At 40.9% G+C, this 13,466-nt stretch overlaps 1 protein-coding gene across 1 annotated transcript in view; it reads left to right on the top strand.

Moving 5' to 3' along the window:
• Positions 1-13,466, top strand: part of EPHA3 (EPH receptor A3) — a 686,746-nt gene that overhangs the window by 472,813 nt on the left and 200,467 nt on the right. The window contains 2 exon segments of the mRNA XM_043510261.1: positions 5,520-5,712; positions 5,715-6,179. Of these exon segments, the coding sequence (XP_043366196.1) occupies positions 5,520-5,712; positions 5,715-6,179 (658 nt within the window).

Below are 13,466 nucleotides of genomic sequence, written 5' to 3'. Positions count from 1 at the left end.
TGAACCCTGAGCATGTGGGCAAGATTCACCAGCCAGATACCCAGGAAAGAATTCTCTGTACTAACTCAGATCCCACCCCATCTAAAATCCTACCACAGGCCATTGGGCCTATTTACCATGAATAGTTAACATGATTTTGGCAATTAATTGATCTTTATCCCATCATACCATCTCCTCCATAAACTTATCGAGTTTAATCTTGAAGCCAGATAGGTCTTTTGCCCTCACTGCTTCCCTTGGAAGGCTATTCCACAACTTCACTCATCTGAGTCTTTCACATAAGTCAGGCTCCATTCTTCAGTTGATGGATATTCTGAAATTGCTAGCAGTCAAGAGCCTATCCATGGTGACTGTAATAATGCATAAAGTGCATGCTGCCTGGCAGCAGCCTGATGTTGGTGTTGATGTCCTAGAGCTTGTCCTGTATTGAAACAAAAAGATGGTTAGCAATGCTGAAGAATTCAAACAAATATCTGCAAAGTTCAGTCCTGTATATACCCCTTATTATTCAATACTTGTGAACATTTGCATGTCCAAATTCTTGTTTGCTTAACGTTTTGGTGGAATGCAGTGTTCTTAGTCATTTGCAAACAACAGTGTTAATATACCAATAAGAGCTGCTCACCATTTGCTTTTGTTCATTTAAAAAATTGTTATAGTCATCCATTCAGGGAGCAGAAAAAATACAGGGGTATTTAAGAGTCCAGTCACACATACTGAGTGACTTAGGGCAGGTCTACACTTAAAATGCTGCAGTGGGAGACCTGCACTGTGCAGCTGCACCACTGTAGTGCTCCAGTGAAGATACAACTCCAAGATGAGAGAGCTAATCCACCTCCAAGAGAAGCGATAGCTTTGTTGACGGGATAAACCCTCCAATTGACATAGCGATGTCTACACCAGAGGTTAGGTTGGAATAACTGTGTCGCTCAGAGGGATGGATTTCTCAAACCCCCGAGCGACGTACTTCTACTGATGTAAGTTTGTAGTGGAGACCTGGCCTAATGGAGAATACTTAAAGTGAGCACCCCCCAAATAATTTTTTTTCTCTGTAAAGTAACTTGCAAATATTTGTGTTTAACATTATGGGGGCAGACATTGGGACTTGTTCATGAATATTTTGCAAACAGGAAAAATACATAAATTTGCTAGATAAAATATCCACAAATATTTGTAAGATGGAACCATATTTATAAAATACCATTGTGATGAGTGTGTGTAAAATCCTAACTAGCACTGGGAGGACCTGAGTAATCAGGATGCTATGAAAGGTAAGCTAATAGGTTTTGTTGTGTTTTTTAATAATTGTGGTTGCAAAGCTAAAGTGGTCTGGGTCATGAGACCAAGTGAAATAAACAGAAATCTCTGAAGTAGGTTGCTTTCTAGTGAGAGGCATCTAAAGAAACTGTTAAAGTCCTAAAATTTAATTATGAACTAATTGAATTCCAACAGCAGCCAATGACAGACCATGAATTTCTCTTGAGATGTCTGTTTAAACCTTGTAAGGGACTTTTTCAACTGTTTAGAGTATCTAAGTATGACGATATACACAATGATCAGCCTTAAAAAAACATCACTGGTTACCATTTAACATCTGGTGCATCAATGCCCCAATAACAACTGTGTGGATGAAGGCAGTCCATTACTATACTCTTGAATGAACTCTCACAGAAAAATTATAAAAGACAAAAACACCAGTGGGCAAACACTTCTCATAAAACAATCACTCCATATCTGACTCCTCAGTCCTCAAAGGAAACCTCCACAACACCTTCAAAAGATGGCTGGGGAGCTTAAATTCATCACTTTGCTAGACACTAAAAATCATGGACTCAATCAAGATGCTATTTTTATGTCTCCTTAGAGCAATCTGTAGCCCACTAACCCTCCTTTATCCTATGACTGCAGAGGTGTTAATTGCTGACTTCACCTTGAATGGTCTCTTGCAATGTGTACGTGACCTCCTCGTAGACAGGCTCACCCAAGAATTGTCTGCGGAAACTGCTCCCAGGAGAAGTTCCAACCAGGAGAACGCCCCGTCTGCCCACAGAATGCCTGCTCCAAACCTCAACACCACCACCAAGGGCCAGAAGTAGAAACGCCAGCCACCGCTACGATCCAGCAATGGCTTCAAGGATCCAAAAGCTGTACCAGGCAAACCTCCCCAAAGTCATGAGGGAGATCCTGGACAGGCCCTCGCCCTATTGCAAGATCCCATCTGAGTGTCTCTATAGCTACTTCAAGGATGTATTCAACTGCATAGCCCAGAATGACACACAGCGGGCAGAGAGCCTCCGCCCTCTGCCCCGTGTCGACGAAGCAGGTATCCTGGAAATTGACTATACGCCCAAGGAAATGATGGCCAGACTCTCAAAAACAAAAAACACAGCTCCTGGGAAAGATGGCATCCCCTACAGCCTCCTGAAAAAGCGAGATCCCGGCTGCCTGGTCCTCACCATGCTCTTCAACCAGTGCCAGTGATTCTGCTGGACTCCCAGCTCCTGGAAGAAGGCCATGATGGTACTGGTGTACAAGAAGGGTGAGCGGGATGACCCCAGCAACTGGAGGCCCATCTCCCTCTGCTCCATGATGTACAAGCTCTATGCCAGCTGCCTGGCATCAAGGATCATGGAGTGGTCGGTGAGTGGGGGAGCCATCAGTTCCACCCAGAAAGGCTTTATGTCCTGCGAGGGCTGCTATGAACACACCTTTGTCCTCCAAACCACCATCGAAACGGCCACAAGGGTGCGGAGGCAGTGCACGGTAGCGTGGCTCGACCTGACTAATGCCTTTGTGGTGGTGGGGCATGGACCCATCTTTGCCATGCTCCAGGAGTTTGGGATGCTAGAGAACTTTCTCCGTGTGATCCGAGAGGTGTACGAGGGATGCAGCACCACCATTCGCTCAGTTGAAGGGGAGTCCGCCGAGATCTCGATCCAGAGCAGAGTTAAGCAGGGCTGTCCCCTCAGCCCCATCATCTTTAACCTCGCCATGGAGCCATTGCTGTGAGCAATCTCCAATGGCACAGATGGTTTCAACCTCCACGGTGAGACGGTGAGCGTCCTGGCTTACGCGGATGACTTGGTCCTGACCGCAGACAACCCAGAGAACCTCCAACGTATGCTAGATGCCACCAGTCAAGCTGCCGATTGGATGGGGCTCCACTTCAATGAAAAGAAGTGCGCATCTCTCCACATCGACAACAGCCAAAGGGACTTAGTGCAGATGACTGGGTTCCAGATCCAGGGTGAGCCCATCATCCCCCTGGCAGAGGGGCAGGTGTACTGGCACCTCGGCACGCCGATGGGTTTCTGTGTCTGGCAGACACCCGAAGACACCATCCAGGAGATCTTGCAGGATGCCGCCAAGATCGACGCCTCCCTGCCAGCACCGTGGCAGAAGATAAACGCCCTGAACACCTTCCTGATCCCCCACATCTCATTCGTCCTAAGGGGATCCGCCGAGGCAAAGATACCCCTCAACAAGACAGACAAGATCATCCGGCAGCTGGTGAAGAAATGGCTGTTCCTTCCCCAGAGAGCCAGCAACGAGCTGGTCTATATCGCCCATAGGCATGGCGGTGCCAATGTCCCCTGCATGGGTGACCTATGTGACATCGCGGTGATCACCAATGCCTTCTGCCTGCTGATGTCTCCTGATGCCATGGTAAGGAACATCGCAGCAAACGCCCTCCATGATGCAACAAAAAAGCAAATCGGCAGAGCCCCCTCCAACCAAGACATCGACAGCTTCCTGAGAGGTTCCCTCGATGGCGAATTCAGATGGGACAGTGGCGACATCGCTTCACTGTGGTCCCACGCTTGCAATGCCACATGTCTCCTGGGGAAGTGCATCGGCTGCTGCTGGGAGTGGCGCGAGGAGCACCAGGAGCTGGGAGTCCTGGTGCCACAGATCAGATCTGATGACAACACTATCGTCACCCCGAGGACACGGGCATGCTGGAGAGGACCCTGAAGGCGGCCATCCACTCGCTGTACATGGAAACCCTGAAGCGTAAACCAGACCAGAGTAAAGCCTTCGAACTGACCAGCAAATCGGATGCTAGCAACCACTTTCTCGCCGGGGGGTGGCCTCACCTGTTTCACCAACTGGCAGTTCATCCACCGCGCCTGGCACAACTGCGTCCCACTCAACGGAGCCATCCACCACGGGAACCAAGACAAGCATTGGAGGAAGTGCAGCTACTCCAACGAGACCCTGCCCTACATCCTGTGCAGCTGCAAGCCCCTCTCCAGAGCCTGGCAGCTGAGCCACAACGCCATCCAGAACAGCCTAGTGAAAGGCATCGCACTGCGCCTGGGGAAGGTCACTGTGAACTGCGCCATCCCCACTACTGACAGCCAGTTGCGACCTGACGTGGTAGTCACCGACGAGGCCCAGAAAAAGATCATCCTCGTCGACATCATGGTCTCCTTTGAGAACAGGACCCCAGCCTTCTGCGAATCCCGAGCTCGTAAGCTGGAAAAACGTCCCTTGGCCGACACCCGAGAGCGAAGGGCTACGAGGTGCAGATGGAGCCCTGGGTGCTTGGGATCCCTGCAATGAGCGTGTGCTGCAGACCTGTGGGATTGGTCGATGCTACGCATGGCTCATGTGGCGCCTCATGGTCTCGGACACCATCCGATGGTCCAGGGACATCTACATTGAACACATCACCGGCCACCAACAGTACCAGGAGGTGTGAGCCGGTACGACGACATGCATCAACTATGAGAGACTTTTTCCATTGGACCATATGAACTGGAACCATAAACTCACTGAACATTAAATCCCACCAAAGGAGGGCAGATCCATCCTCATCATCGTATCCACTCATTATACTCCACACCTGAGCATAGCCATTATATGGACAACATACCCTCATAGCTCATCTGTCCTTTGACCCGTTAAACTTTTATCTCGGGGAGATTGCAGATTATGTATTCCTTATGCCAGCCGCTCCTAAACCGAATTTCACACCCCTTGATAATCTGTACCCTATTCCCTGATAACCAGAAACTTCTATGCCTAAACTCTGTACCGTTTTCTTTGTACTTCAACTCCTTAGCAATCTCTTCCACCTTGTATTTAGCAGTGACACTCACATTATCTTTCCCAGACCTGAAGAAGAGCCCTGTGTAGCTTGAAAGCTTCTCTCTCTCACAACAGAAGTTGATCCAATATTTTTTTACCTCACTCACCTTGTCTCTTTCATTTAAAAAATCAGCATTTAACAGATGCCACTTCTAAGTACAGGGAAATAACTATCAATTTCCTTGTAAACTTTGTGGTAACTTGATAAATGTTGACTACTTAATGCTATGTAAGCTTAATGTATTCATGGGAATAAGAAGTGTGCGTTTGACAAGGTTTTCCCATCAAATGTCTAGGTAAAGCAGGGCCATTTTCTAAAGTGGGATCAGACCCTTCATTTTGTTATTTGCTCATAATGTGAAGCTCTAAATGCAATTACTATTGCTGTTGATATAATCAGTATACTTTCTTTTCTTTTTTTTCAGTGGGAAGAGATTAGTGGAGTTGATGAACATTATACACCAATCAGAACTTACCAGGTATGCAATGTTATGGATCACAGTCAGAACAACTGGCTGAGAACAAACTGGATTCCACGCAATTCAGCTCAGAAAATCTACGTGGAGCTCAAGTTTACCTTGAGGGACTGTAATAGCATTCCTCTAGTTCTGGGCACTTGCAAGAGACCTTCAATCTATATTATATGGAGTCTGATGATGACCATTTGGTCAAGTTCAGAGAACATCAGTTTACAAAGATTGACACCATTGCAGCTGATGAGAGCTTCACTCAAATGGATCTTGGGGATCGAATTCTCAAGCTCAATACAGAAGTTCGTGAGGTGGGACCTGTCAGCAGGAAAGGTTTTTACCTGGCTTTTCAAGATGTGGGTGCATGTGTTGCCTTAGTATCAGTGAGAGTGTACTTCAAGAAGTGCCCTTTCACTATAAAAAACCTGGCCATGTTTCCAGATACAGTACCTATGGACTCTCAGTCATTAGTGGAAGTGCAAGGTTCTTGTGTCAATCACTCAAAGGAGGAAGACCCACCCAAGATGTATTGCAGTACAGAGGGCGAATGGCTAGTGCCCATAGGAAAGTGTTTGTGTAATGCCGGCTATGAAGAAAGAGGCTATGAATGCCAAGGTAACAATGCACTTCATGTTCACCGTTCAGTTATTAACAAGGGTTTCACCATCTGTCTATGTTCCATATATTGGCTTATGTTAATTTTTTAGAAGCTAATGAGAGATTTATTAGATCACAAAATTGCTCATTAAAGTAGTTCTTGTTTCATTTGTGTAAATAATGTTATTTAACCATGTGTATTTATTAGGGTTGAGTAAATAATACACAGCTAATATTGAATTCAGCAAATCTAGCCTTGCTTCCCTCTCACAGACTTTCTATCAGCCCATTACAATTTCTTCAAATGTATATCTTGTGTCAAAGTATTTGAAATATTTTAATTCTGGCTTGACTGCTTGCAGACCTCTGTGTTTAATATTTGATACTTGAGTTGTGTTGGTTAGTTGTGACCGTCAGGTAAAATACATGGTATTGATTCTGGTTCCAAATTGGTTGTGTTTGCAAACGCTTGCAAAGGGAATACTAATGTTTGCAGATTCCAATTACAGTTCCATGGATCCTCAAACTTTTGACTCAAAAGTATTTTCTGAAACGTATCAGTGAAACTTGGTTAAGTGAAAACTCCTAGCAATGGAATATACTGGGGCTTGGTATTGGTCAAAACCAAGTTACTGAAGCATTTGAATCTAGATTCATTTGCAAATTGCTTTCAACATTTGCTCAGCTGTCTCAATGAAATTATGATTTTATGTTTTGCTTTTTACTCAGATACTTGGCTCTATCTTTTAGTCTCTTGGTGCCTTGGTCGGTAATTTGGTCACTACGGACTTGAGATAGTCAAAACTCAGAATTTTATGGGAAATGCCATTTTGTAATTCATTTTCATTATGAAAAAGTTTTTCTGTTAAACCCTTAGCCTCTGTGCCAACAAAAGTGCCAGTTATGATGATTCTTCTTGAATGTGCTCTTAGAAAAAAGGGTATTACAATTATCCCAGCAAACAGCTAGTGCAATAAGTTGGAGAAATGGTGGGAGCTGGGAGCACCCATCTCTGATTCCGCAACCAAAGATATGTAATTCTGAGTCCCATTCTAACAAAATAGCTTTCCCTCAGAATGTGAGAGAGGAGGATGGGAGACCGTAGGGACCAAGTGTACATTGTGTGTTTTTTTGGATGGACATTAACTTTGTTTCCTTGGAAAGGGTGGCTTAAGAAGCTGAAGTTTTTATGTATTTTTTCCTTTAATTACCGATAGACAAATTTAAAAACCCCATAAATTAGATTCTTCTATTAGACCCTAACATCAATAGGAGCTGGAATTTTATTGTTCAGGCACCCATGATCTCTGGGCCTCCTATAGCCACATTTTTAAATTCCTGAAAAGTTTGCTGAAAACATTGGTATTACTCTAACCACCATATATACTCTTGCTATAACATTAGAGTCCTTATCCCTGTAAATGATGAAAGCCCTTGGTTTAGAATTAGCCACATAGGGGCATGAAAAGACAGTCATTCCAGAAAGTATCAGGGAAAAAAATTGAACGAATGATGAAGTATTCAGTAAAAAAAAGATATTTTTTCCCCTTGAGATCAGATTCTGTTCTCATATGGAGCATGTGCTGTTCCTACTGAAGTCAGCAAGCATTATGTGTCTGCTTTTTAGGGCAGATTTTGACGGTTAATTTAAAACACAAAAGCCGACACTAACACTGCAGTCATTTCTTGGCATCAGGTTCTTCTGTCCTGTTCTTTTGGGTTCAACTGCATATGTTCATCAAATGGGCTTTGTATGATTAGACCATTCACAAAAGTGACGGGACATTCTGGTTTGTTCTGGCTTTGCATGTAATGTCCTGCTGCCCTGACAACTTTTATCTAGACTCATATTTGTCAAATATTTTCACCCCGGTGTGATTTAAGTGGCACTCTCAAAGCAGTTGGTAACCCAACCCCTCACCGCTGTTGACGTCAGTACTGCAGCAGGAATCGGAAAGCTTGGAATGAAGTTCAGTTTTTCACATACTTTTTAACTGACCACTTTGGCTCAGTTTGGCTGCTTCTGCCCTTTTTTTGCTTGTCGGCAACAGGACTAGAAATTCAGGATTGTGGTGTTTGAAGTAGACACAAAATGGGGTTACAAACTTAGGCTTGAATGAATGGGGAATTGGAAATAATATAGTTCCCCTACTTGAAATTAATTTAATATAATCTGAAGAGGGAAAAGCAATAATATAGCACTGCTTATCTTCAGAGTGCTTTAAAACATTTAATTATGTAAGGGATTTTGCCAGTTGAGCCTGTGTGGAAACACTTTCAGAAGTTCTGATTTGCTTTCACACCAGCAATTTTTGTTGTATTTTATCTCTGCTCTAATATTGGTCCTTATAAGGATTTCATAACAGATTTTCAAATACAGTCAGCTTGCATTAGAAGAATATTGTCACTGGTAATGAAATCAAGCGGTCTGATGAGTCCATAAAGTTGGTTTTGAAATCATCATGCACTTCTCTTCATATTGGCAAAAATGTTGTGGCCCAATCTTGCATTCAAATAAGCAGCACACACCATTTTTCACATACATTTTAAAGATAGCCTTGCTTCTACTGCATGCCAAGGAAATGAGTAAGTTTTCTGGGCATAGGCTCTGGACTTAGCTGTTACAAATGTGATTTGAAAGTATTGCTTCATGTTTGTTTCCATGTTGTTAAGTCAAGATTAGGGGGCTTCATGTGGGCATAACTGTCTGCCTACATGTTATCAATTGCATAATCAGGGCTTTATTTTACTTCAGGAAAGCAAAATGTTGTTGTTGTTCATATTTTCTTTGTTCTTTCATGTAGCTACTTTTGTTTAAATATGTGTGAGGGAAAGTCACTTTTAGAAAATGTACAGTTAGTCCTGTTGAGGAATTTGGCTTATTTAATCCATTTCAGGGTAACTGTTAAGATTTAGGCTTTTATTCTGCAAAGGTCTTACACCCACGTTTGAATTGGGGCACTGTGGTTAGTCCCAGTTAAAGTCAGTGAAACTACTTGATATGTAAAGTACACCCGTGTGTAAGTCTTTGCAGGATTAGGGCCTTGGAATGCTATAAACATTACTGAAGCCTCTTACTGAGTGAGATGCTTGTTATAAATGTGGACAGCAATATGTGTTTGGGTTTTGTTCTCTTCACATAACTTTTCCATGTGTTGGGGGACTTGACTTATAGCACTCTTTCCCAATGACAGAATTAGGCTTCGGTTGAATAAAGACTACCAATTTTATGTTGGACTCTGTGGTAGTTTTCTGATGTTTGCTTAGAACTGGATTTTCACCTGCCTTGTTCCAATTCAGCTGTAAATCAGATTTGAACTTCCGGTGTCAGTCCCTGGACATGGAAGATGGATGTGTGAAAGGATTACATGACCTAGCTCCATTCTTCCAAAGCAGTGACATTTAATTTTTAATTCTTTAGAGTGAAGAACTTGTGCACAAGTTTCCCAAGAGACCATTATGGATATCTTAGAAATTAGATGTTATGTCTCCTAGTCCATCCCCTACCAATAAAGGACTGTTCTCTATTGTAATTTTGCTTTTATGTTTCATGGGCTAGTTTTAAATGTCCCAAGTGATGAGTGGCTTCCACCACTTCCCCTTGTGTATTATTTCAACACACTAACAGAAGTCTCTGTTAGAAAACTCTTCCTGTTAGTCATCTTGATATTTCTCTTTCTTAGTTTCATCCCCATTCTCTTAGTCATGCCCCTTTCCAGTATGCTTTATAACTCCTTTCCTTTATTTGTGTGTTTGCACCTTTTAAATATTGTAGACTGTTCTCATTTCCCCACACTTAGTCATCAACTAATCAAGCTGTACTTATTTAATATTTTAAAAATTTTTACCTTCAGTTGTCCATGACTCTTCAAAAGTAGTTGTCAGTGGTACAGCAAATTCATTTGGTAATTCTCTATCCTGCATATTGACCATATGTATTTCTTTAACTAATGGTTTACCCTATTTTTTTATGAAGGCACCCCTATCGTATAGTGATAGTTGCCATATAAGTACCTAGATAGGTGAATGTCTGTCTTTGTAAACTTTGACTCACTTCCCTATTATTCAAATACATTTTTTCTGTTTTTTTTTTCTTGGTGACATGGAGGAATTTTTAGTTGTGTCTTAATTATATATCTTTTAGGATTTCCTATCTGCCTTTACATGGCTGGACTTTAATATGTCCACTTATTAACAATTACTCACAAAAAGTATTCTGTTTCTCTATTTTGGTCTCCTGCAATCAGGGGTGGCTCTTCCAATTTTGCCGTCCCAAGCAGTTGCCGCCAAATTGCCGCCGCCGGGAACACGGATTGCCACCCAATTCTGAATGTCGCCCCAAGCACCTGCTTGGAAAGCTGTTGTCTGGAGCCGGCCCTGCCATGCAATTAAACACTTTGCACCTGCTGCTTCAATCTGTGAACTTATTAAGCCCTGGTCACTGGTTCCAAATATCATATTATCAAGCAGTTCCTCTTCCATTGGTAAGAGCCAAGATGGTGTCTTCTCCAGTTGGAATCTTTTATACAGAATGATTAGAGAATACAGAAATAGTCCTTCTCTAGTAATACAGTGGACATTATATGACTCTGGAGAATCTCATCTTGGTATATTGTGATCAGTTATGGGTACCTCATAACCAGAAAGATTTAGATAAACTAATGCTCTCCAAAGAAGGACAAAAATGAATGAGGATAATAAAAATGTGTTATAGCATGACTAATTAATACTCTGGATGTGTGCAGGGGTCCATGCTAAGTTTATACTCCTCCAGAAATGAAGGAGGGAGATGAAGTAAATTGCAAAAGGTGCAAGGGTTTATAAATAGGAAGAATGAGATGAAAAACAATTAAAAAGGAAATTTAGGTAAAATATTAGAAAAATTAGCCTGACAACTACCTATGTAATAATCTGGAAGTCTCCCAAGGGAAATTTGCAACATAAATGGGAAATTGTGTCCCCATTTGGGAGTAAAAATGAACTTACATGCACTTGAGTACTTTTTCAACAGGTGACACTTCAGAGCATAACACCCATTGTGTTTCCAAATGGTAGAACAAAAATAATTGATAGGCCTGAGGAGAGTGGCTCTCTATGCACACAAGTGCATGTTCTTCTACATGCTAGCATTATAAACTGCAGTTTAAAATTTAGATGGTGGATTTCTACTTTTGAGTAATCCTGATTTACTGTAATGTTTTGCTCTGCATTGTCAAAATTCAAATTGTTGAGAGGTTGTATAAAGTCATTTATGAAATGATTTTTATTTTTTGTCTTGTCAATTTCCTGTGTGATAAAGTTTAAAACTTCAGCTACAACCGACAGACAAATGTTATATAACAAAATATAAAAAAACCTTTGAAGGACTGAATCCAGTAAACCTTCCTCATGCAGATAGTTCTTACTCAACTGAACAGTCCACTTAAGTAAAAGGAGTAAAATGTTACTGGGAAGTTGGGGGGAAGGTAAATTATGTGTAACATACATGATTATTGCAGAAATGCTTTCTCAATTTCTCTACCAACACTAAATTATTCAAACACTTAAGCTCTATGGTACAAGTGTCTCAAACTAGATTTATATCTCTCAATTCATGGAAATATGAAAAGAATGCCAAACCTACCTATATATATCTGAACAATGTCATTTTTGTTGATCTCTTTCAGAGGAATTAATACTGTATTTCTGAGGTATAGTTATGAAAAATGATATTAATACACTGTGAGGAATTAAAAAGAAATTGAAGAGAGATATGTTTAAATATAAATAACAATTTTGGTCTCAGCATACTTAATTATAAATTTTCATCTACCAATAATTGTATTCCTTCTTTCAACAAACATTTTTTGAATGAAGGGAGGGAAAGGAGCAATTAGGAGTTATTTAACATGGTGCAAGTGTGAGCACTCAGGAGCGGGGACATGTAGTGTGTATTTCTGAGCAAGGTTTATTGATCTATATGCTGCCAAGATCAGTAGTTTCCCCATGAAATGGCTAACTATCTGACAGATTGCAGATGCAATCGGGGCACTAAGTTAGACTACTAATTACGGTTATGCACCTATCTACAAGATCATATTGTACTTAATTAAAAACTAAAAAGTTGTTACACTAGGACTGCACAATCACATAGTAGCAACAGTAACATCAAAAGTTAGCATTTACATGGTGTCTTTACAGAAATCTGGAAAAGCCACAAAATCAAACACTGGTCCTACAATATAAACATTTATTAGGAACTGGAATTTGAAGTGTTGTTCATTTTAAGTTGAAAAAGTTGCTTGTTTTTAACACCAAAACCAAATTTTTAAAGGAGGATTGCTAAGCTTTTTTGCTATCTATCTAAAATTACATTATGTAGAGATAACTATTATTTATAGCTATGAAATATGCACTGTTCTCATCCAGTTCAGATCCTAAAAGTTCTGAACAGAACTCTAGGGAGGATTTTCCCAAGTGCTCAGCACTTGCCTAACTCTTCTCCCTGAAAGTCGATGGTAACCATATCCTCTCTGATTTGAATGTCATAAGCAGAGCTAGATGAATAATTAAAAAATCAGGTAACTTATTTACAAATATTGCAAAATTAATTTAATATTTGCCAACATATTAGTCACATTATCAGACCAGTTCTGTAGATGGGCAAAGCTAAAATAGAAAATTCTCTAATTAAAAAAAAATTGAGAAATTCACTGAATCAGTATTATATAACTAACTCTAGTCAATAGTATGGAATAGTTGCAGTCATGTATATTTACTTGAGATGATGCTTTTCAAAAATGCAGAACAAATTTGCTGCCAGCTATGATAAAAATGTCTAAAGATTCTGTGTTTATTTACCTCTATTTATTTACATAATCATTTTTGATACTAACAGACCAAATCATAATCTTATCTTAGAACATTTTTAAATTCTAATATTTCCCTCCAAAATTATGTGTAAAAGGGCAGTGTCTATATATTTTATAATTCTGATACTCAGGGTTGGATTTTCAGAGTGCACTTCAAGCTAGTGGGAAACACAATTGTGTATACACAGAAAAGGCAATATTTTAAGAAGTGCATCTAGTGCAATTTAAAATAGGAAAATTGTACTGTACATTTATATAACTCAAATTTAAATTGGTCACAGAAGGTGATTTGCTATGTCTGTGAACTGCCACTGTTCACTCTGTAACATGTATCTCCAGTAATGTAACGTTTTAAGCAATAGAAGGCACACACATTAGAACATCCCAGCCCCTGCTTGAAAATTAAGGGGTATCTGAGGACCATTTGGTTCCTATTTGTGAACATGCAGTTTGT

This window comes from Dermochelys coriacea, chromosome 1 (assembly GCF_009764565.3).
Source record: "Dermochelys coriacea isolate rDerCor1 chromosome 1, rDerCor1.pri.v4, whole genome shotgun sequence".
Lineage (NCBI taxonomy): Eukaryota > Metazoa > Chordata > Testudines > Dermochelyidae > Dermochelys > Dermochelys coriacea.
This window is presented reverse-complemented; position numbering and strand designations above follow the sequence as displayed.